At 40.0% G+C, this 25,636-nt stretch overlaps 1 protein-coding gene across 2 annotated transcripts in view; it reads right to left on the bottom strand.

Annotated features, from left to right (window-relative positions):
* Nucleotides 1-17,972, bottom strand: part of RAB3GAP2 (RAB3 GTPase activating non-catalytic protein subunit 2) — a 95,941-nt gene extending 77,969 nt beyond the window's left edge. For both annotated transcript variants that reach the window (XM_028104662.2, XM_028104663.2), the window contains exons 1-2: nt 17,789-17,972; nt 601-662 (exon numbers count right to left, since the gene is read on the bottom strand). In XM_028104662.2, coding sequence (XP_027960463.2) covers nt 601-662; nt 17,789-17,903 — 177 coding nt within the window. In that variant the 5' untranslated portion in view covers nt 17,904-17,972. The remainder of the gene's footprint in view (nt 1-600; nt 663-17,788) is intronic.
* Nucleotides 17,973-25,636: the final 7,664 nt, after the last annotated feature.

The following is a 25,636-nucleotide window of genomic DNA, read 5'->3' as shown; positions in this document are numbered from 1 at the left end:
TGGTCATAAGTGAAGAAACATGGTGGCATACCCCATCTATTAGAAGAACAATCTTTAGGATGACGTCAACACCACTATATATGCAGAGGAGACAGAAGGAAAGAACTTACGTCTTTGATGACATAGTTGAATCTCCTGATCAACCAATCTATGAGTCAATACTACCCTGACTTCCATCTATATGAGCTAATGAATGTCCTTGTTATTCAAGTCAGTTTAGGTTAGATTTTCTGTTACCCATAGGTGAAAATACACACAGGGATTTCAAGTACCTTACTCATGGGCTATACTTGCAGCACCTAGAAAAATGCCTAGAATATGGTGGGCACTTAAGAAATATATGTTGAATGAGTAAGTGGAGTCTAAAATAATAACTAATGAAGGAGAAAGAATGCTAAAGCAGTTATTCTCTGTTTAGCCTGCTTAACTATAAAGTCATTAAATCCTTAAGAAAGGTTTCTACTTCAGTACTATTAAGCAACCACAAAGATGTTCTTGATGAAGGTTTTAAAATGTCAACCTAACACTGGAATATGTCACCATCATTACAAACGGAAAATGCCACTTTCAACAAGCATGCACACATTCATAAAGACTTACAGGTTCTTGGGGGTCTGTTTCTTCCCATGCTCCCCAACCATCATCTTCCCAGTTTGATTTACCTATTATTAAAAAAATGAAAAGTGCTTACATGAAATACAGAGCTTGAAATATTTTACTAAACATTATCTCTAAACATAATAGAACCAACACCTAATATATAAATATTACATAAATATGTATTATATAAATATAATGCTGGTATTAAGGAAGAAAAAAAGGTAAACTATACAACAGCAGGATTCTGCTACATGTAATAATAATTAGGAAACATTTGGCCTGAATTTCCAAATCTATGTAATAGTAAAACTGCAAGTTATTCGAATCTTAAGATATTGGATATCAGGTTCATCCACATTTAAACCAAACCACAAAAGTGAATTTTAAGAATCTTTAAAATGACAAATATTTGTTGCTCAGACATGAGACAAATTAAATATACACAGTGACAAAAACACATCTAAAATTCCACACAGAGGTCTTCATGTAACTTGTCTTTTCGTAAGACAAGGTATTAATGAAAAAAAAAAACCCTGAAGTTTGAAACAAAAGATCTACGATTTCTGATATTTTCCAATACTCTGTGATTTCTTATACATAAGAACATTTTCTCAGATTAAAAGATGTTCAACAAACACTGAAACAAAGAATTAAAAATCTCATAGGTATGGAGTTTATGATCCTTTATACTGCTCCTATTAACTTGTTTTTCTATAATTATCTTTGAGTTTCTCTCTCATATCAGAAAAGGAGGAATAAAGCTATCACTTTTTGGGCAACTACTCTGAGACAAATATTAGATATTTTATATATATTACCTCAAACTAAATTAAAAAAACAGATAAAGTTCAAAGAAAATGTGAAAAGAACAGGCCATTGCATAACTATAAATTTAGGCGCCAGAATAAGATTGCCTAGGTTCATATCCTGGATCTCACACTTAACCATCAGGTTACCCTATATCTGAAAGCTTTACTTCTCTCCATAAAAGCATGGAAAACAGAAGGGCTCACATCTAGTAGGGCTGTAACAAGGATTTAAAACAAAGAGCATACTAAAGTCCTCAGTGCCTGACGCACAAGTTCTCAATGCTAATCTCAAGATTTAGCCATTAAAATACTACAAAATATAAATAAAATATTGTATTTAAACCAATCAGCTTCAAATTTCTAGGGAAGAATCATTTTAAAAGATGGGACTGAACCTGCTATCTAGGGTGCTTACAGTAAGAAGGACACAAATACAACTTCCAATTATATATAAGGTTTTAAAAATTGCTAAAATGAATTACATATAGATGATAAGAAAGTTAACAGTCTGGTATTTGGAATCATCGCACAATTAGTTTTGTGATAATATTCTCATCTTTGGTACTCAAATACCAGGTAACTACTTCCTAACATGCCAAGCACATTGCTAGCCATATATTAAGTCCTAAAACATCTGATTAGCACCGCACAACTTACAGACGATTTCCATATACGTGTCAATTAAATAATTTAACAAGTACTGTTAAATGCCATGTGCCACGCCCTGTAGCAGGAATGGAGAAAAATTCAAACATATTCCTTGTCCTTAAAGATTCTGTGATCTAACGTAGCAAACACATAACTATAGTACGTGGTGAGTACTGTAACAACTACCATAAAAGGGATGAGTGAGAGAGATGACAAAACACAGGGAGGAGTCACCTTAAACTAAGTCTTTAAAAAGCAGCGAGGAACGTTTCAAACATACTTGAAGAAAAGGTCAACATGAGGAAAGGCAAAAAAGGGTAACTCACATATAGGAGTTATCAAGCAACAACATGTATCAGCATTTCTACGTGTCTAAGTGCTTTATAGACATTAATTCACATAAGCATGACAAAGATTCTCTATCATCCCCTTACTACAATGAGAAAACCAGATTACTTAGTTTATATAGCTTCACCAAGATCACAGAGGATTAAGTGGCAAAGTGGGGTTTCAAATCAGGGCTTCTGGAGTTCCAAAGCCCATGCTCACAAATATTCTGCTATACTTCCTTCACCTATGGCTTATGAAGAGGCATAAAAATTAGGAAAACATGGGACTTACAGTTAAGGCCAAAGCAAGATTATTACCTATTATTTTAAAATAGAAGCATTCCCTCGAAATCAAGATTTGGAAGTTTTTTTCATAACTTGGAAAATTACAGTGTGTTCTTTGGCAATCTAATTCACTTAGGCAATTTCTTTATTCTGCTAATTTTTCCACTACACCAAAAACAACTGCCTTACTGTGCGCTGATGGCAACTAAGCCATCCCATCTACAGAGTTCTGGAAAATGCCGTTTTTCTTGTTTGAGAAAGCAAAGCACCTCAAAAAGCTTATCACTCTAAAATCCGGCATTCAGTTTTAATATTGCTATAAAAAGAATGTATTGAAATACCACAATCTCAGAAAGACCATGTAGAATTGTGAGCACTTCATGGGGCCAGCTAATGATTCTTCATTCATTCATTCATTCATTCAACAAACACACCATCTTTTGTGTGTTGGCCACTGTGCTAAGTGCTGGAGAGACAAAAGCAAATAAGCCTTCAAAGAGCTTACTTGGCGCACGTAACCTCTGCTGAATGCTGTATGATACTATGAAAAATGTGTTATTTCTCCTCTATATTGGAATAAAAAGTACCTGACTCAATTCACAAATGACTCATACAATCAAACACAAGACACAGCAATTTGGATTTCCTGCCCCTGCAGAGATCCAGGATCTCTTAATGCCATAATTCAAAACATCCAGGAAGAGAAGTCCTTGAGAAATACTTTCTTTATATATTTGCGTTCAATGGAAAGTTTTTTTTCCATTTCTCAAGGCCCCTGACTGAGAAATTTCTATTAACAAGAGAGAAAGGGGACTTAATCAGGCATCTCCTCCTATAATGGGAACATATTTTCTAAAGAAATCATCATACAAACAGTTTAAAGAAAGGTGAAACAGAACTATGAGGAATGTTAAAGATGTGTCTGAGGGTTGGTCTGGAATCCTAAGTCTATTTATAATACTATAAGAAAATGCATTCTAGATTCTAGTCAACTTAAAAATGGAAAAATTTATTTTCTTTTATAGATTTTTATTTTTTTGAGAGAGAGCGAAGGATCGCAGGAGAGGGAAAGGGAGAAGCAGACTTGCCGCTGAACGGAGAGCCCAATGGAGGGCTCGATCCCAGGACTCTGGGATTATGACCTGAGCCAAAGGCAGACGCTTAACCTAGTGAGCCACCCAGGCGCCCCAACATTTTTTTTTTTAAGGGAAACATTTGCAAACTGGGCATTACCTTTATGTCTATTTCTACTCTGTGCTGGTAATATAAATTCTGCAGCCTCCTGAGGTCTGTTGAAAATCATTTGATACTAGTTCACAGACTGCTATTTGACAGCTACTGTCGGCTGTTAGAAAGTGTTGGAATCTTAGCACTGTACCAAGGTTATTTCTTATACCTTTAAACTATGCAAGGAGGCCAAGCACATTATTGAAAAAAAAAAAAAAGAATGGTGTATATTAAAAAAAAGCTGATGAATGTCTAATCAAGTTGCCATTCAGGTAAACAATTTTATTCAGGCAGTCTTTCCCTCTGGTAACTTTTCTATGAAGGTTGGTGTTCTTCAGTTGATCCCATTATCAGTGTTTTTTAATTGACCCTTAATCAAGGTTGTGGATAACAAAAGCAATGTATTTAACATATATTTAAAAACTGTACACTGTTTAATGTCAATATGAACTGTTAAAGACCTTATAGACCTAAGATCTATAAGTTCTACATACTCATGACAAAATAACACTTTTTATTATCATTTACTATAAAGAAAAGCTAAAAATAGTTCACCATGATTGTCTCAGAATAAATAGATTAAAATTACCCTGGCCCATAGGAGTTTTTCTGATAATTCTTTTTGCAACTTGTAACAAAATCACCCATAGGAGATTTTGAATTTTAATACTAAGCTGTGGTATAACTTAAGCAGTAAATAGGTTTAACAAAGTGTATTATAGAATAAGGGCACCAGAACATACAACTCTTTGGGGTGGTTAGGGTCCTGTGTAAAAATTCCAAACACTCCACAGATCACTAAATCATAAAGCCAATGGCACTTACCCAGTTTGCTCACTGAGTTAAGTAGCACTCATTTCAGTCAAAGGCTAGACTAAATTATAAGGTAATTTTAAGTGTTTTCCTCATTTATTAAATAAGAAGCAAGCACCCAATCTCTGAAACGCAAATCTTTAACTGTCATCAACTTCCTACGTCTTTCATTTTGCTGAAGTCCAATTCAACAAAATTGATCAAAAAACTAAAAGAATGAGATTCACACTCACTGCCTTAATAAAACCAGAGTTACTGTCTCTTCTGCAGCTTCCTCTCTCTCTAGGTAGCCTTAAAAACTCTGCAAGAAATGCAAATAATGGGGGTGCCTGGGTGGCTCAGTCGTTAAGCGTCTGCCTTCGGCTCAGGTCCTGATCCCAGGGTCCTGGGATCGAGCCCCGCATCAGGCTCCCTGCTCTGCGGGAAGCCTGCTTCTCCCTCTCCCACTCCCCCTGCTTGGGTTCCCTCTCTTGCTGTGTCTCTCTGTCAAATAAATAAATAAAATCTTAAAAAAAAAAAAAGAAAGGCAAATAATGAATTAGGGATGACTGAAATTTCAGGGTTGGCCTCACCCTGCAAATCTGAGGCAGACTGTCCATGGATTACTCTAAGAACACTACCTTCAGTGATAAACTTTAATGCCAATCAAATCTGATCCTAAATATGCTTTTTTCCTTTGACTGCCACCACCCTTCTATTCTTTCTCTCCAGTTAAGACTCTTCAATCATTGGTAGGCACTTAGCACTGTCCAATAAAAATATAATGCAAGCCACACAATTTTAAATTGACTAGTAGCCACATTTATTTTTTTAAAGATTTTATTTATTTATTTGACAGAGAGAGAGAGACAGTGAGAGAGGGAACACAAGCGGGCGCAGTGGGAGAGGGAGAAGCAGGCTCCCCGCTGAGCAGAGAGCCTGATGCGGGGCTTGATCCCAGGACCCTGGGATCATGACCTGAGCTGAAGGCAGATGCTTAACGACTGAGCCACCCAGGCGCCCCTAGTAGCCATATTTTTAAAAAAGAAAAAAAACAGGCGAAACCTTAATAGATATTATTTAATATAATAGAGCCAAGATATCATTTCAATATGCAGTCAGTGTTAAATTATTCATGAGATATTTTAGTTTTTACCCCCTACTAAGTCTTCAAAATCTGATGTGTATTTTACCCTTAGAGCACATCTGTTTGGTCTAGCCTGTCACTGAAGATGACTATTGTGAACTGTCTAGAGGAATTGATAACATAAGCATAAACTGTTGTTCTTATCATGGTCAAGTTCAACATTTTGCCTGAATGAATAAAACTAGTGACTTTATTTATTTTTTTTTAAAGATTTTATTTGACAGAGAGAGACAGCGAGAGAGGGAACACAAACAGGGGCAGTGGGAGAGGGAGAAGCAGGCTTCCAGCCGAGCAGGGAGCCCGATGCAGGGCTCGATCTCAGGACCCCGGGGATCATGACCCGAGCCAAAGGCAGACGCTTAACGACCGAGCCACCCAGGTGCCCCTAAAACCAATGACTTTAACTTCAACATGTAAAATGTAACTATATCTCCTTCTGGAAAGAATTTTTTTCCCTGAAGAGCTCAGATTATACTAGTATAAAAAAACTATTCAGTCTCTCATTTGATAAATGACAGTCATTGAAACACAGAGAAAACACATTTTAATTCAGTCATCAAAAATTACAGATGTCTTTTTTAAGGATATTTCCAGTGAATGAATTATTCCACCAACAAAAGCTCAAATAAGAAATTCAATTTGTTTTCCATAGCTCTTTTTAATTCCAAAAATACCTTATTCTGATTTGCTTCTGAACAGACTGTCCTCATAAACTGAGTGTGTTCCTCATATAACAAGAACCTGAAGCTAGAAAGGAAATTGAATCCTGAAGTGGGCAATTAATTTGGCACTATCTGCCTTTTCCAATATGAGTATGTCAAGATCAAAAACTAAATGAGAAACTGAAATCATTAAATGTTAGGAAATGAAAAACTTAATCTCCATGGTCTAATAAAAGATCTTATCAGCACAGAAGCACATTCATTTCCACTCTTCTGAGACAAGAAAAAACAAAATGTACTTGTTTCTGTAAGGAGCAAGAACCTCTAGAACCTATGACTTGTAAATAATTCAAAAACTTCAACAAATTTTAGCCAGTTCTTCTTGGCCAAGGCAAAGAGCCCAACACGTAGCAATACAAAGTGAAAAATAACTAAAGAATAGAGAAGCTGCAGGGCACCTGGGTGGCTCAGTCGGTTAAGGGTCTGCCTTCGGCTTGGGTCATGATCCCAGGGTTCTGGGATCGAGCCCCGCATCGGGCTCCCTGCTCAGCAGGGAGCCTGTTTCTCCCTCTCCCGCTCCTCGTGCTTGTGCTCTGCCTCTATCAAATAAATAAATAAAATCTTAAAAAAAGAGAGAGAAGCTGGTTAATTTCCTATGCTTCAAAATTATTAATCTTTTTCTATTTCTAGGGAAATGGGAAAATAAATTTCATATTAGCATATTCTTTTCAACACATAAAAATACGTAGCAATCTAAAATGAGGCCATCCCATTTCAGCAAGCAGAGTTTCTTTCTTTCAAACCACCATCACTAAATAATACTAGATCTTTAAGGGCCCTTTCGGTTCTAGGATTCTAATAACCCCTGTTGTCAAGTAAGTTTTTACTTTACTTTACTGGAAGGTAAGGGTGTGCCATTACAATATGTGGGTGAAGGTATGTAAATAATGCTAGCTATTGCTAATTTCTGCATGTTTTAAAGAAGCCAATTCAACACTATTATTTAACACATTCTAATATTCAACTAGCCCCTGTGAGAAAACTTTTTTTATATTTAAATTATTTCAATACCAGCTTAACTTTGCTATTACCTGCTGCTCTTTAAAAAGATACAGATAAAGCCTAATAATCTTATCACATGAGAACTGTTCACTTATCAGAAAAGCAAAAGTCAAAGGAACTGATAACACAGAATGACAATGAATGTGTGTATAAATAGGCATTTCTGTTCACCATGGATAGGAATGAACCTGACCAATTTTTAGAGTAATCTGGCAACTGTAACCAGTATTTAAAATGTGAATTTCTATTATTCAGCAATTCCAATCCTGGAAATGTACATATAGAAATACCAATATCCTGGTTGCCTGGGTGGCTCAGTAGGTTAAGCATCTGCCTTTGGCTCCGGTTGTAATCCTGGAGTCCCAGAAGGGAGACCCACATCAGGCTCCCTGCTCAGTGGGGAGTCTGTTCTCTCTCTCTCTCTCTCTCAAATAAATAAATTAAAAAAAAATACCAATATCCCACGTAAAGACATGCATAAGGATGCTTACTGGAGCATTTTCTTATAGCAAATATTTCGTAAATAATCTAAATGTTCATTGATAGGGAAATAGTTAAATATAGCCTGGTACTCTTCACTGGAACACTGTGCAGCCATGAGAAAAAAATGTTATAGAGTTACATATACAAACTTGGAAAGATGTTGACGTTATAATAATTAAGTACAACAAAAAAAAAGTTACAGAATTATATTTTACAAGAATGAGATAATATAAAATACCCAAGCAGCAGGTCTCAGAGGATTCTCACCAGAGCAGCACAAGAGAACTTTCTTTGATGACGGAAGTGTTCTAGATCTGTGCTATCCAATAAGGTATCCGCTAGGCATATGTAGTCAATGAGCACTTGAAAAGTAGCTAGTATGACTAAGCAACTGAATTTTTACTTTTATTTTCTATTAAACTTAAATTTAAATTACCACATATGACTAGTGGCTACCATACTGAGCAGCATAACACTAAAGTTTTAACACCTAGAAGGTGGGATGAGTAGCCAAAAGGTGGCTTTCATGTCTAATTAAAAAAAAAAAAAAGGCAATGTGATAATGAGTAACTATGTCTCTCTTGACATTCTCTCTTCTGGACAATTTACATGTGAGACCTAGGCTCACATGGTACAAAGAAAAGTGATCTGTGTTTGAAAGACTGTCTCTGGTCTTCTTTTCAAAGGCGAAATGTGGATTTCTGATGTTTTACGCCTTCGGCTAAGGATTCCAGGATTCACTGAATCAAAGGATTCAATGATTCCTTTGCATGAGGAAGATACACTTAGGGTCTCTATAGTTCCAAATAGTATTAGCACAGTAGTCATCAAAAAATACCTGGTCTTATAATTCCAGGACTGTCACTTTATTTTTTTTTTAAATCAAAGTCTTGTTTTTTTTTTTTTTTTAAGATTTTATTTATTCATTTGACAGCGAGAGAGGGAACACAAACAGGGGGAGTGGGAGAGGGAGAAGCAGGCTTCCTGCCGAGCAGGGACCCCGATGCGGGGCTCGATCCCAGGACCCTGGGATCATGACCTAAGCCAAAGGCAGACGCTTAATAACGACTGAGCCAACCCAGGCGCCCCCAGGACTGTCACTTTAAATAAAATTAAATAATGCCTGAGGAATACCAATGTAAGATTACCTCCCCTTCTGGAATACTGCAATGGCCACCTAACTGGTCATTCTACTTCCACTTTCACTCACCACTCCCATCCATTCTTTCTTTGCTGACATAAAAATGTCTCCAAAATATTAGCCGGTTATCCTATTTCTCGGCTCAAATTCCTTTTTTATAGATTGCCACTGCTAACTCCAGCAAGTGTCAAACTCCATCACCATTGCTACTGCCTTAGTTCTGTCTTTACTTCTGAAGGCCCGCATGTGACTTCTATAAACATCTCCCAAATAGTCACCTACCTCCAGCTTTAAACTACCCAGATTTTTTTTTTTTAAGATTTTATTCATTTATCTGACAGAGTCACAGCGAGAGAGGGAACACAAGCAGGGGGAGTGGGAGAGGGAGAAGCAGGCTTCCCGCTGAGCAGGGAGCCCGACGCGGGGCTTGATACCAGGACCCTGGGACCATGACCTGAGCCGAAGGCAGACGCTTAATGACTGAGCCACCCAGGTGCCCCTACCCGATCTATTCTTTTCACAGCCACCAAATCCATCTGTCCACAGCTCAAATCTTGAAATGCTATGCTTTCACTTAAAACCATCAATGGTTACCCTCTGCCTATAGCAGAGATTCCTAGTAAACTGCAAATAGGTTATAGGTGAACCAAGATATTAATCCTCTCATCTCTCAAGACAGCCAGGTAAGGCTTGGGGCTACTAGAACTTCCAGCAGGTCACTTCCCACCATGAGCAGCTTTATTTATTTTGTATGACCAATCTATTACCATAGTAATGACATACATTTTTATTATGTTAAAAACATAACCTAACATTTACCATCTTAACCATTTTTAAGTGTACAGTTCAGTAGTGCAAAGTATATTCATATTGTTGTGAAACAGATTTCTAGAATTTTTTCATCTTGCAAATATGAAACTCTATATCCATTAAACAAGTCCCCTTTACTCTCTCCTCCCAAGTCCCAGTAACCCCATTCTATTTCCCATTTCTATGAATTTAATTATTTTAGTGGAATCATACAGCATGTCTTTAGCATAGTGTCAAGGTTCATTCCCATTGTAGCACGTTGTATGATTCTCTTCCTTTGTAAGGCTGAATGATATTCATTTTTTTGTATATATGTATATATATGTATATATATACATACCCACACACCCCATTTTGTTTATCCATTCATTCATCAATAAACATTTGGATTACTTCTACTCCTTGGCTTTTGTGAGTAGTGGGGCTATGAATACAGGTGTACAAATATCTCTGAGACACTGCTTTTACCTCCTTTGGATATATACCCAGAAATGAGATTGCTGGGTTATACAGTAATTCTGGGTGTTTTGTTTTTTTTTTTGAGGAAATTCCACATTATCCATAGCAGTTGGACCATTTTACAATTCCACCAACAGTGTAAAGCTCCAATTTCTCCACATCCTTGCCAACAGTTGTTATTTTCTGTTTTTTGGTTTTTTTAGTAATAGCCATCCTAATGGATGTGAAGTGATCTCTCATTATGATTTTGATTTGCATTTCTCTTATGATTACTGAAATGGAGCATCTATTCATGCTTATTGACCATTTATATGGCTTCTTTGGAAAAATGTCTATTCAAGTCCTTTGCCCAGTTTTTAATCAGTTTATTTTGCTGTTGAGCTCTATAGTTCTTTATATATTGTGGATACTAATCTCTCATCAGATACATGATTTGCAAATATTTGCTCCCATTCCATAGGTTGCCTTTTTACTCTGGATCCCATTCTTTGATTCACAAATGTTTTGAAGTTTGATATAGTCCCATTTGCCTGTTTTTGCTTTCATTGCCTGTGCTTTCTGTGTTATATCCAAGAACTCATTATGAAGTCCAGTGTCATGAAGACTTCCCCTGTTTTCTTCTAAGCATTAGGTGTTATATTTAGGTCTTTAATCCATTTTAATTTTTGTATATGGTGTAGGACAAAGGTCCAACTTCATTCTTTTGTATATGGATATGCAGGTTTCCCAATACCATTTGTTGAAGAAACTGTCCTTTTCCCCATTGAGTGGTCTTGGTACCCTTGTCAAAGATCATCTGACCATATAGGCAAAGATTAATTTCCAGACTCTAGCCTACTGGTCTATTTGTCTTTATGCCAGTACCAATTTGATTACTTTGATCTGATGGTTTTGATTACTGCAGTTTTCGTAATGTTTTGAAATCAAGAAGTCTGAGTCCTCCAACTTTTTTCTTCTTTTTCAAAACTGCTTTTGTTATCCAGATACCAAGTCTTTTTTTATGTGTGCTATGATGGAAAAAAAATGATTGGGAATGACTGAGCCCTACAGAAGACTGCCTTCAAACTTTTTGTTTATATACACCCCAAGAGGTTTTCAATGGTATGTACCCCTTGCACAAAGGATGAAATTCCTTATTACAATAAGCATGGACATTTTAATATAAATGTATACCATCCCTTTAAATTTATTCAGTGGACTCTATATACATACTATAGGGAAATGATACACACCAACATCTTTTTAAAAATGATGTTCTCTAAAAGTAATTTTATAAGTCCTTTTTTCTCCTTAAATTCTTATTTCCATTCCATTTCCTCCAGAGTGCTATTCTAATGTAATATTAATATATTTTTATTATTAATCCAAAAATTTCTCTGCAAAAACATGAACTAAGTTTTCTTGTGGTAAGACTCCACATACTAGAATTTTTCTTGACTTATTGCAATTATTATTAGAAGTTGACAACTGAGAATAACATACATAGATCACAAATTTTGATGACTATTGAACATAAATAGCAAAAATTATTTGGAAATGTCTCAGTGAGGTGGATGGGGGAGTTCATGGTGCATTGATTACAGAGGAAGTTTTTTTAAACACCTTGGAACAACTTACTATAATAATATTCAGAATGTGTGAAAGGTGAGCCTTTAGTAAAGTGGGAGAAGGGCAGGATAGAAAAGTAGGTACTTTCATAAGAGTATATGGAAATTAATTTACTTAAAACTACCTGTTTCCAAGTAACCCTTGGGCAAATTTCCATGTAGCTCCAAAGTACTCTTAACTTCCATCTGACGACCCTGCTACTGCATAAAATTTAAGTTCCTGGTACAATCTCTGCAGCTTCATCCCTCACCATACCCTACTCTCCCACAATTTACTATTTGCAGCTCTGAACCCCATCCTGTTTCACATCCCCCTCCACCTGACGGGCATCTATTAAACAATTAAGCCTTGGTGAAGATGACGGTTCCTCTAAGACAACTTCCCTGAGTTCCCTACACTCCATTCTCCAACCATCATGTGCCAAATTATAGGACAACGCTTTAACACTCCTTCTACATGCTTATTTCCTTTGCTGACTGATTGAGAGCTCCTTGAGGAGAGGGACCTATTTTATTCACCCTTTAAGACTACTTTGTGCTTAGCACATAGGAAGTACTCAACAAACACTAGCTCTATGCAGGAATTAAAGACTATGCGTGTCTCAGTTTCCTCATTGACAAATTTTATCTATGAGAGCCTCTTCCAATTTTAAATTGCTAACAAAATCCGTTAAGTCCATAAATTTTCTGAAATTCTTACAAACGTTCCCCCCAGTAGGATCTCAAACAAGAGAAAGCATTTTCACGAAGCATAAAAAATGGGTATTTTATGCCCTTTGTAATATCCCATCATGTAAAGTGACCCCATGATTTCAGGTTATCCTAAAAAGCACACTTTGCTCAGTGATTATATAAAAACATGACTTTAATCGATGGTGCCAACGTAATTCCCTGCATGATTTATCTTCTATCCTTCTGGTAAAAGAGGCAAGAAGGAAAGCTGCCTTACTTTTTTAGTATGTCACTAGGAAATTATTTTCTTATCAAGTAAATTAGGAGATCCACAATACTGTAATTCCCTCCAAATATTCTGATTCTCTCTCTCTGTAAATGTATTTTTTTTTGCCCAACTCAATTATAAATATCAGAAAGTTCTGGTCTAAAAATCCAGTCTCACTGGAAATTATGCCACCGTAGTTTGTGTGGTGACCCCTACTACTACCCATCTCTGAATTTTCAAAGTATGAAACCAAATTTTTTGTCTGAAATAGCATCTGATTGAGTAGAAACAATTATTAATAGTTATCACTAATGTAAACATTGGGAAATAGTAGGGTTCAAGATCTCTTTTAAAGCCATAGAAGAGGGACACCTGGGTGGCTCAGTCGGTTAAGCGTCTGCCTTCAACTCAGGTCATGATCCCAGGGTCCTGGGATCAAGTCCTACATCAGGTCCTTGCTCAGCGGGGAACCTGCTTCTCCCTCTGCCTGCCACTCCCCCTGTTTGTGTGCGCTCTCTTTCTCTGACAAATAAAATCTTTAAAGTCATAGAAGATATTCTCATTTCATAAGTGAGGACACAAAGTAACAACGTCATACTGTTGTTCTCTGGCAATTCAAATACAGAATAGTAGTACTGAGTTCTGGGTGCCCAGGAACCAGGTACCATTAGGTCTATGCCAGCTGTCCACATTAAAATAATTAAACCAACTAATAAGCCTTCGAGATTATCATTGTTGTTGTTCTGATTTTACATATCCCCTAGAAATGAGCTGGGATAAGAAATTAAAACTATAAGCTAGGAAAATAAAATGATCTCATGACTCCCTTACCAGTAATCACTTATAACACTAATAAAAGTGAGGCAAAGCAAGGCCAAACACCATCAGTAGGTTACGGCAGGTCCTACCCGCTTAGTTCAGGTTGTCTTAATGAAGAGCTCTTTATAAAACCCGTTTTTTTGTTTTTTTAACAAAACAAGACCCGCAGTGATTATGGAAATCCATAGTGCTAGTCATCCCAAGAATTCCAAATAAATTATCAAGAGTTGGAAAAGATAATTTGATGATCTTTATTTGTAAATTAAAGCACTGTTTTAACTATAAAAAATCGGTTTGGCAAAGGGGCTCACTGGTTAAGAGGTTCTTTCTCTATTTTCTACTTGAATTGCTGATAGCCCCAATAATACCAATATATACAAACCTAAGAATTTGATTTAAAAGGGTAATAAATTAAATCACACGTGTAAACCCATAAGCATATTGCAAATTAATCCAGATGCTTTGGGGTACGACTATATATCCCCAACTGCCTGGACTGAGTTCATATCCTTAGACTAGACTTCACTGTGTGACCTTGGACAAGTATTCAACCTGTATGCGCCTAAATTTTAGCACCTGTAACTGCGCCATACAATATGGTAGGCACTAGCCGCACCTGGCACATTTTAATTAATTTAAGCTTAAATTAAGTAAAATTAAAAATTCAGTTCTTTGGTAGCACTTGCCATGTTTCAAGGGCTCAAGAGCCAGATGTGACTAGAGGCTACCATACGGGACAACACAGACACAGTGATAAATAAGATAATACGACAGAGTAACAAATGTGATCAAGGGGGCAGGAATGACTGTTAGATTAGGTGACCAGAAAAGGCCTCCGTGAGATGTTGACATCTGAGATGAGACTTGACTAACAAGACGCGGCTAAAATGCAAAGATCTGCATACAGCATCCAAAGCAGAGGCAAGAGCAAGGGCAAAGGCCTCAAGCACAAATGAGCCTGACTGGTTTAACAACAAAGTGTGTATGAAGCACAAGAAATAAGGGGAGAGGGGCACCTGGGTGGCTCAGATGGTTAAGCATCTGCCTTCGGCTCAGGTCATGATCCTGGGGTCCTGGGATCGAGCCCCACATTGGGCTCCCAACTCCGCGGGGAGTCTGCTTCTCCCTCTTTCCCTGCCTCTCCCCCTGCTTGTGCACACTCTCTCTCTCTCTCTCAAATGAATAAAATCTTTTTAAAAAAGTAAGGGGAGAGTAGTATGGGGTGCAAGAAGTGGCAGGAGGTGGGAACTCATGGGCCTTGTAAACAACATAAGAACTTTAGATTTTATATTAAGTGCAACAGAAAGCCAAAGAGTTGTAAAAGGGCATGTTATGATCTAAATTGTCTTTAAAAGCTCACTCTGGCTGCTTTGGGGAAATAATTACAAGAAACCAACAGTGGAAGGAGGAAGTTCTATGAGAAGACTGGTGCCACCGCCCAGGTGAAAGAAGAGCAGGGGGGTGGCAGTGGGATAGAGAATGTGTTGTTTCCTCTACATCCCCCGTCCACAGTCCTGTATCCATTATCCTGTACAACCTGGCTCCCTGAAAAAGTCAACTTTTTTTTAGCTCCTCAATAGCCTATAAATACGCTTTCTGCCTCCACCATTCCATGGAAACTGTCCTAGGGTCCCAGTCACCTCCACTTTCCTAAAACCAATGGGCACTTTTGCGTCCCTACCTTAGCTGACCTCAGCTGCATCTGCAACTGCTGACCACTCTTTCATCAAATCCTCTCCTCCCTCTGCTCCTGGGCATTGCTCTCACTTGGTTCTCCTCTCTTTCTCAGTCTTCTTCCCATTAACCTCTACATGACTCTTAAATATCAGAATCCTCTAAGGGTACATCATCAGTATTCAGTTCACTTCACTGCATATTTGTTTTTTTAAAGATTTTATTTATTTATTTGACAGAATGAGACACAGCAGGCAGGGGGAGTGGGAGAGGGAGAAGCAGGCTTCCCATGGAGCAGGAAGCCCGATGCGGGGCTCCATCCCAGGACCCTGGGATCATGACCTGAGCCGAAGGCAGACGCTTAACAACTGAGCCACCCAGGCACCCCCACTTCACTGCATATTATCTTGGAGACTGAACTGACCCTTTTTGCTGGTAACTCCCAAATTAACATCTCTGGCCCGGGATCCTTATTAAGTTTTAGAACTCTAGATTGTGTTTAACTGGACCCCTTCACTTGGACATACCACAAACATTTCACAAGCAAAAGATCCAAAGCCTATCTCCTTCATTCTCTCTCATTAAACACGCTTGCCCAAGTCAAAGGCATTCTCAACGCCCTCGCTCATCAGCTACAATCCCATCACCGCATCTTCACTAGGTCCTGTAGATTCCACCTCCTTAATAGCTTTCCAATCTATCTCTTCCTCTCCAGTCCTGGGGGTGATTTTAGTTCAAGCTCACACGGCTTCTTGGATTATTGGAACAAGCTCCCACCAATGTCCCTGCTTCCCATCTTGCCACGCTGCTACCAAAGTGCATAAAAGGTATTCAAAAACTGAATACCAGCACAAACTGACCATGTCATTTCTCTGCTGAAAGCCTTCCAAAGGCATCCCACTACTTCCACAGGTTTCTCCTGATCAAACTCCTTATCACCTTCACAGCCTCATCTCCCCACATCCTCCTCTTCAGCCATGCAGCTCTTCTCAGTTCTCTAAAGGTCACCTCATTTCAGGCCTCCCTTCCTCTGTACCTTCTATTACCTCTCCCCTATGCATCTAACCATTACTTCAAAGGTGGGCTTACGTATCACCACTTCAAGGAGTGTCAGCTAGTGTCAGAAACATATACGCATATGTACGGGTATATATACACACACATATGTGTATATCTCAATCACACCGTGTGGCAGCTGTTAATTTATTTGTCCCAGTAAACTATAGCTCCTAGATGGCAGAGACCACCAAACTTACTTGCTTTGCAGCACTACTGATGGGCACAGAGTAAATATTCAGATACTTCTGATTTGATTTCTTCTACATTTAAGAAAGGGGAAGGAGTTCATTTAGTGGGCCTTTTATCACCATTCCAGTATAGCACAAGCACGGTACTACAAAACCAATTGCGCTTCAGGTGGGAAATACGAAGAAACCAATAAACACAAAACACACACCCTTTCAACAGGAGAAATGTGGGAAATTCTGAGAAACTATGCAGTATCTAATAAACCAGATTTGGGATTTTATACTACCTGGATAAGGGCTTACTTAACACTGTTTGACGATAATAACAGGTTGAAGGCGTCTCAGCTCAGTAAAGGAAATTAACTTTTCCTGGCCGTGTTGCTGTAATTTTAGTTCCTGCTGGAGATTCACCCTCACTTCCTGACAGGTTTTCCTTATACGGGAGACGCTTACTCACCACCTCAGGAGTCACTCACTTGTCAATCAGGCATTTATGCTCTACATCTGAATGGGGGGGAAGGGGCTAGAAGAAGAGAGACTGGGCGATGAGAAACAGTTTCGGGAGGGAGGGTGGCAGAAGGCCACAGTCCCAGGGATGGAGGAGAGGGCGGGGGGTTGAGGCAGTACCGGGAGAAAGCGCTGACAGCTGGCAAGGCAGCGGAAGAAGGATGCGATCACGGAGCAAGCCGTGCAGAACAGGGGACCGTGGAGGGAGGGGGGGACGGAGAGGGCACTCGGAAAGAAAGCTGGGGAGGAGGGCGAGGGCAGTGGGGTCGGCAGAGGCGACAGGAAGCAAGGCGCAGTTCGGGCCAGAGGGCGAGTGGCTTGGGAGAAAGCTGGGCGAGAGGAAGACAACACCGACGCCGCCCGGGGGGATGGAGCTGTAGGACGAGGAGGGCAGGGGATCACCGCGGTGCGAAGAGGGAAGCGCGGGGGGAACGAGGCGCCCCGAGGGCAGCGGCGGCGGGGCGGCCAGGAGACCCGAACCCGCCGAGCAGGGGCCGCGGCGGGGCGGGGGAAGGGAGCGGCGAGGCTAGGCGCACTTACTGGGGTCCCTGCGCACGGCGCCGCAGGGGGTCTCCTCCCGCAGATGAGGGAAGAGGAAGTCCCGGGCGGCCTGGAGGTCCTGGAAGTAGCAGAACTGGACAATGGAGCAAGCCATGGCTCCGGGAACCCCGCTTGGGCCCCCACCTCACCCCACCACCCCACGGCTTCCACCGCCGAACCCGCACGGCTTTAGCCACGCAGGGGCGGGGAAACCAAACCGGAAGCTGTCAGCGCGCTCCGGCCCGCCGTCCCGGAGCGCTGCGCATGCGCGGAACGACCCAGGCGCCGGAGGCTGGTGCGGTCCGAGTCATGTGACTGGCGGCCTCCCGAGGAGCCAACGCCGACGTGGAGGCTGGCTGCCGACTTTAGTCCCGGCTGTGCGCTTACACCAGGGAGCGAACCCTTTTATTCATTATGGCTTTGAGCCGGTGATGACCTAATTGGACGTTGTGCATGCCAGCCTTTGGGTCATTTAACCAGTCTTATTGCTGTTCTACTGTTGGCACGATTCTGATATTCCAGAGAAGAATCCCTGTTAAACTCTAGGGAGGCCAGGGGGGGACGGTATCCTGCAAGCCTCAGATACTGAAGAGATTATTTTCTGCTTTGGAAATCAGCCCCATTAAGACGGACTTTTGAATGCTCCTTCTGTAAATTCCCATAGTACTATGCACGCCTAATATAGTACGGGTTATGTTGTATTACAGACTCTTCAGGTTTTCGACACTCGTTTGGTTTTTCATTCATTCTAACGTTCATCCACCCATTCAGCAAATATTAGTTGCTCGTCTTTTCTATGCCAGCCACGCGAGGCGCTGGGTATGAAGCAGAGGATAAAAGAGACGAAATACTTGTTCCCACGGAGCTAAGATTTTAGTGGCAGACAGGTAGCAAGCAATTAATTACTCAACTATTTAACTGAAATCGTGACAATGCTAGGAAGGGAAGTACAAAGTGGTAAGGCAGAACGTAACAGCGGACCCTTCCCTAGTGGTTGTCTGTTACAGTTTTGTTGGGGTGGGGGTGGAGGGTTGCCAGAATCCGGAAAAGACTTTGTTGTAAACTCCCGGAGGTTGGGATCTCATTTAACTCCTCTTTACTTGCACAGTATCTAGCATAGGACCTGGCAGGTAGTGCTTAATAAATATTTACTGAAGGAATAAATGGAATGAAATGCCTACATAAAGTAAATAGAGTAGTCCGCTTCTATTACAGGGCACTTTATATTTTTTAAAGCATTTTTCTGTCCATTGTTTGATTGGATAGTCACAATGCCATCTTGAAAGAGTGTGTCTTATCTCACTTTTTTAAAATAAAGAAATTTACCTAAGTGTCACTGAGAAGTGTCACTGTCACTGAGATGTCTTGAAGTTCATTTACATTATTTTTTTCTAAAAAGTAAAAACCAAAAAGGAACGACTTTAATGTTAGCACAAAGCACCGTAGGCATTCACATACTTCTCAAAACCTAAAGTGGAAACCGAAAGTGGTCATCCACTTTGTATGACAGAAAATGAGATGGAAATTAATTGAAGGCAAATTGATGAAGTCCAGAGCATTCATGTCTGTCAGGCCTGTGTACACACTTAGTCCTAATAATATAATTCAGTGCCCAGGCTCCTACTCCGTTAATTCCTGTTTCTAGAGTAGAATGGTTTTCACAAAATTAGATAATCTGTGTTATCAGCTTAACAGGGATCAGTTCTTTACCTCTAAATTACATGGTTGGATTAGATGTGCTATAAGGTTCCTTAAGCATCAGAGACCTGTAATTCTATGATACAAGCTTGCAGAAAAGGCAAGCTTTCAATGCTTCAATTTTCCATCTAAAAAATTGCACTGTTTCTTCAGATCATCCCATCCTGGTGATTAAACCCCCCAAATATGGCACCAATACCAAGCTAGAATAAAATTTAAATTTTATATTCCTAGCTTTACAGGACGAATAGAGAACATGTGATACTTTTTGGAAGGATACAGTGTCATTCCTTGAAAGCCGTTCAAGTTCCTATTCAGGTAAATACCTCTGGTGGCAGTAACTGCCCTTGGCTGCTTCAGCTGGCCTTTGTTCTGCCCTGAGGCCTTCATATATCTCCTGGGTTATGGCCATTGAATTTCACTGCTGCTGATTTCAGTGGTGAAGTCCCTGACTTCCTTCCAAGTGGTATTGAAAAGGCTCATTCACGAATGTTTTGAAGGGCTTTAGATACCCTTCACAGAAATTACAACACATTCATGAACTGAAATCTTTCCCCACGAAGTTGTAAAGCTGCAGGGGGATGCCGCTGGAGCTCTGCTGCCCTGGTTTCTGCAAGTGTGGGAGGATTGTGTTAGACAGTGAACATCACTAACCACACAGTCACAAGGAAGCACATTGCAGAAAATGTGCAGGTTTTACACATCCCAGAATAGAGCCGTGTCTCTCTGAGGTATGAGTTCGGGAGCTAGGAAAACACCAAAATAATCCAGCTTTTGTGACCAAAATAATCACAGGAGGGTACTAACATGAACTCTCCAGAATCCATTATGTGAGTTAGAGCATTGGTAACTGTTGTTAAGAGAGAGATGCCTCCCGAACATGGTCAGCAGCAGGTCCTTGCCCATCTTTAATGACATCCTGAAGTTGAAAGTGCTGAGATATGGGACAGGAGGCAAAGTGTGAAGGAAAGAACAATGGTCTTGGAGTCAGGAGACCCGTGGGTCTATCTCAGAGAGAATACTAATAAGTCACATGAACTTGGGCAATTCATGTCACCTTCCTGGGCCTTTGTCTCTTCATTTACAAAACGAAGAGAATGGACTCTAAAGTCTGTCTCAGGGACATGTAGTTTTGGTAAGAAACTGGGAAGGAAAGGGTCTCAGAGTTGGAGTTGCTTAAAAGGAGGGATCTATGTAGGCACCCCAATAAGAGGCAGGGTGGACAGGAGTGAACATGAAGGCACTGAGCGTCTCTAAGTGCAAGAAAGGAGAGCAGAAAAAAAGGATAGATGGACACTGAAACCTTACCTCATAGTTGTACAGATGGTTACTCTTGAAGTGCGGTCCGAATTCAAGTGTGAACAGAAGCGAGGGCTGTATAAACCTAGCTTTTTCTTTTTTAAATTTTTTATTGTTATGTTAATCACCATACATTACATCATTCGTTCTTGATGTATAAAACTAGCTTTTATCCAACGAACATCTGCAGAGGATAACATCTAATTTATTGTACTAAAGATAATGTGGGGAACACAGCGATGTGATAAGGATGTGCCCTCCAGAGACTCACTACCTAACCGGGAAAGAACCACAAATGACTCTAACAAAAAGCAGAGTGTGATGAGGGCTATGGATGACTTTTGGTCCTCATAAAGGGCTGTGGGAGAAAAAAGGGAAAATCAATTTTGATTGGTAGGCTTGTCCTGTGGAAAAGGAGTGGTGAGGAAGAGGTATAAAAGTGATAAACAGATTGTTCCAGATGATAGAGAGCCTCAAAGTCCCAATACTACAATCTGAATTTTATTCTGTATGCAAGGTATAGCCAACTGAAGATTTTTTTAGAAGAGTTAGGACATGATGGGGTAGCATTATTATATATATGTGGCATGACTAAAGACAGAGACATCTCAAGATATCATTCAAATATTCTAAGTGAGAAGTAATGACAGTGGAGTCAGTCTCCATCTGGAGGCCAAAGCAGTGGATTTTTGGTATACGATTAGATATGGGTAGTAGAGACGGAAGATGAGAGTCGAGGGGATTGATGTTCAAGTGCATTGTGCAAAGAACTACGGAGATGGCAATGTCACGTCAGCAACCAAAAGAGAGAATGACAGACGAGGAATGGATCTGGGGGCCAACAGGAATTGGAGGAATTCAGCACTGGATGTGTTAAATTTGAAGTTTCTATGAAAGAGCTGTTTAAAAAAAAAGGTGTATGTGTGTGTTTTAATAAATAGAAGTTAGAAATATGGGATTAGAGAGGCCACAGGTAGAACCTACCTATGGAAGCCATCCACAGAAGTTATACTGAAGGACAGGGATAAAAGTGCCATTGGACTCTGTGGGGAGAGAAGGATTGGCAGCCCCAGAAACAAGCTAGGAAGGCTGTTTTTTAGGGGCCAATGGAGGAAGAGCTCTAGTAAAGCAGACTGGAAAAAAGCAAAGAAGAAAACCATACATAGTAGGACCATGCCACAGAGGCCAAGGGAGGCAGAAGAAAATTTCATGACCAGGTGAATCTATTGTGTTGAGTTCAATAAAGAGTTGAAAGGGAGTAAAAACTGAGAAGAAGTGATTGCGTTGAGCAGGTAGGAAGTCACAATCATTATCCAGCTTATGGAACAGCCAAACTCTGTTTCCTTGGCAGAAAATTTGTTACCTGACTTCAGAGGTACCTTATTTTTCTAACAGAGGCTAGTTATGGCATCTTTTTGTCTTTAACTCTGGCTAAAGGAGAAACTTTTTAGAGAGAGAAAGAAGAATTTTCTTTTTACTGGCATTTAACAATTATGGAAAGAAGAACTAACTTCATTTAATGTTAAGTGTTTTATTGCTTGTTTGAATGTAAGAAAATATATTTATATTTTCAGTATTTTCCAATATTTACATTGGGCCAAAATCTATAATGACATAGAGACGATATTAGCATACTTAGTTAAAAAAATGGAGGTACTATGGTGCTTTTAAATCTCCATCTTTATGTGTGTGTGTCACTCATAATTTTTTTTAGACAAAACTAGCATATAATGTTAGTTTCAAGGGTACAACATGATGGCTCAATATTTATGAATATTGCACAAAGATCATCTCAAGTCTAGTTAATATCTGTTATGATACATAGTTACAATTTTTTTGTGATGAGAACTTTTGAGATCTATTCCCTTAACAACTTTCAAATAAACAACACAGTATTATTAACTATAGTCACCATGCTGTATATTATATCCCCCTGACTTGCTTATTTTTTGAGTAGAAGGTTTACCTTTTGACCCCCTTCACCCATTTTGCCCACACCCCACACACCCCGCCCCCATCTCTGGCAACCACCAATCTGTTCTCTCTCCGTGAACTCGTCTTTGTTTTCATTCCATGTATAAGTTTCCATCTTCTTGACCTTAATGCATTTAGGACTTGTCTGGTAAATAAGTCACCATCTTTAAAACAATGAGGATGGGCATTTGTGGAAGAGATGATCCATTCCCTTTTTTATCTCTACCAAGAGAACCCTCTATTATTGGGGCAACTAAATGCCCAGATTTAAAAACAAATCTTTCTGGCCCCCCAGTCTGGTCCTCAGACTCCCCAATCTCTCTGGATTCTGAGAGTATCCATATGACTGAGTTCTGGCCAATGAGATGGAGCACAAATTGTTGGAATTGTTGGAAGGAATTTCTTTTGAGAAAATAAATCTTTATGTGTTTTAGCTACTGCTATTTTGGGTTTTCTATTACTGTAGCAGAACCTAATCCTGACACAGTATGACCTAAATAACCAAGAGGAACTTTTCGTGAAGGAATCTTGGTCTGTTCCATTGGTCTTGTTTAATAAAAACATTCTCATTTCTCTGATATTCTTTTTCTCTAGAGTAGTTCAGAGGAGATTAGACCAACTACCTGGACATTTTGAGTTGTTTAAATACTTTTGGTTTCATCTGGACATAAAAATATGCCCCCAATGACCAAATACTTTTTGTGTTCTTATTTTTGGCACAACTGAAATAGATCCTTAAAAGGTTCTATGAAATAAAGAAATATCCCCAGTGTTGTCTAGTAGCTGAGTAAAAAGTTCCAACCAGTGATTTTCATAAGGGAACATTGAGGGCAGGTCAACAAAAGGGCAAACTGTTGGAAGAAGTTCTGTGTAAACCTGGGACCGCAAGTCCGGAAAGCCATCACCCTGGGATTTGTGAACTCTTGAGAGCTGAGACTGACATCTTTCTTCACAGGACTTTCTCAACTCTCACTCATCCTTTCCTTGCAGGTTTCCCAAACCCTAGCGTCAACAAAGCTGCATCCTCCCCTTTCTTCCCCTTTGATAACTTTGGATCTGGATATTTTATTAGCTTCTTCTCAGCTTTCTCCTTTCCTCTAGTCCCTTCCTCAAAGTTGCTGTTATTCCAGACTCCTTTCTTTCTGTTAATAGTATTTATTCTTCTGTTGGTGGATCATTTAATAACAAAAAGATTAAAAAATATCCTTGGGGCACCTGGCTGGCTCGGTCAGTAGAGCATGTGACTCGCTTGAGCTCAAGCCCCACGTGGGGGTAGAGATTACTTAATACATAAATGGTCTTAAAAAATAAAAAATAAAATCAGGGTGTCTGGATGGCTCAGTTGGTTAAGCGTCCAACTCTTCATTTCAGCTCAGGTCATGATCTCAGGGTCGTGAGATGGAGCCCTGAGTCGGCGCTCAGCAGTGTGTCTGCTGGAGGGTCTCTCTCTCCCTCTCTGCCCCTCTCCCTGCCCCACCCACGCTCATGCATTCTCTCTCAAGTTAATTAATTAATTAAAAATACAGTAAAATAAAAATATCCCTTTGCTCTCCTTGTTCATCGGCCAGCCACCAAGTTCTACTGATTTAACTTCCAAAATGTCTCTCGGATTCATCCCCTGTTTTCCATCCTCATCTCCATCTCCTTAATCCAGACACTCATGACCACTTGCCTGAGCTGTTTTTATAGCCCGCTGATTCCTCTTGCTCTGATTCTGGTGTCTTCCCTCCTCAATCGTCCTACATGTTGCTGCTGGAATTGTCTTCCTGACAATGTGACTTGGTAAATCTTCGGATAACACTTTCATTTCTTCTTTAATGTGTTCATTCATTTAAGAGCTCTCTTGTAGGTGCTGTGAATCATTGGAGGCCCTGTGGACATAAGTATAAATAAGACCCAGTACTGGTGGACATGGTGGGTTACCGAGACACAAAGAGGTCAACATGCTACTAGGGAGGGGCGTCTGGGTGGCTCCGTCAGTTAAGCGTATGTGTTCAGCTCAGGTCATGTTCCCAGGGTCCTGGGATCGAGTCCGGCATCAGGCTCCCTGCTCAACGGGGAGTCTGCTTCTCCCTCTCCCCACTTCTGCTCTCCCTCTCACTATCTCTCTCTCTCTCAAATAAATAAATAAAATCTTTAATAAAAATACTACAAGGGTGCAGAGCAGGAATAATAGCACAATTTTGGGATGCAGAAATGTTTTTTGTAGGTAATATCTGAGCTGCGTCTTGAGAGCAGAGTGGGTTTTAGCCGGCTGATGATGGTGGGAGGGAGAAGGGAGGAAGTTAATCTGAGCAAAGGAAACATCACTAAAGGCTTGGGAGCAGCAATAACTTGTGTGTACAGAGAAACACAAGCAGTTGTTTCTAGAATGTGAAGTGTGACACCACAGTCAGGGGTGAGCCCAGGGAGTGCCCTGTGTGAACTTAAATGTCCTCAGATTTCATTTCCTCCAGAAATCAAGGGCTAATCAATCTTGCTTGGTTTGCTTAAAGGTGAGAAAAGTCTCCTTTTGTTCATCTTCTTCATTCATACCACTTTTCACATCTTGCCTGCAGTCTAAAGGGCAGCAGGGAGGGGGCAGGATTTTTTTTTTTTATTAATATATAATGTATTATTTGTTTCAGGGTGTAGGACAGGATTTTATAGGTTGGGAATCATAAGGTGTTAATCAGGTCTAGCTCCCCATGATGTGCTTGACGATTCCCACTGGAGGCTAGATTTGTGTTGAATGTTGGCTTTCTGTTCCTCTTTGGTAGTGCTTTCCCAGACTATCAGAGAGTCTGTAGTTGAGGAACTTTCCCTTATGTGTTCAGTGAAGCATTTGTTTCCATCCGGTCCTTTAATTTCGCCTCCTCACATTGACTGGCATTAGGA

Source organism: Eumetopias jubatus, unplaced genomic scaffold (assembly GCF_037043125.1).
Source record: "Eumetopias jubatus isolate StellerSeaLion01/CBP00866 unplaced genomic scaffold, mEumJub1_p1.0 scaffold_12, whole genome shotgun sequence".
In the NCBI taxonomy this organism is placed as follows: Eukaryota; Metazoa; Chordata; class Mammalia; order Carnivora; family Otariidae; genus Eumetopias; species Eumetopias jubatus.
The sequence above is the reverse complement of the archived record's forward strand: the minus strand, read 5'-3'. Positions and strand labels throughout refer to the sequence as shown.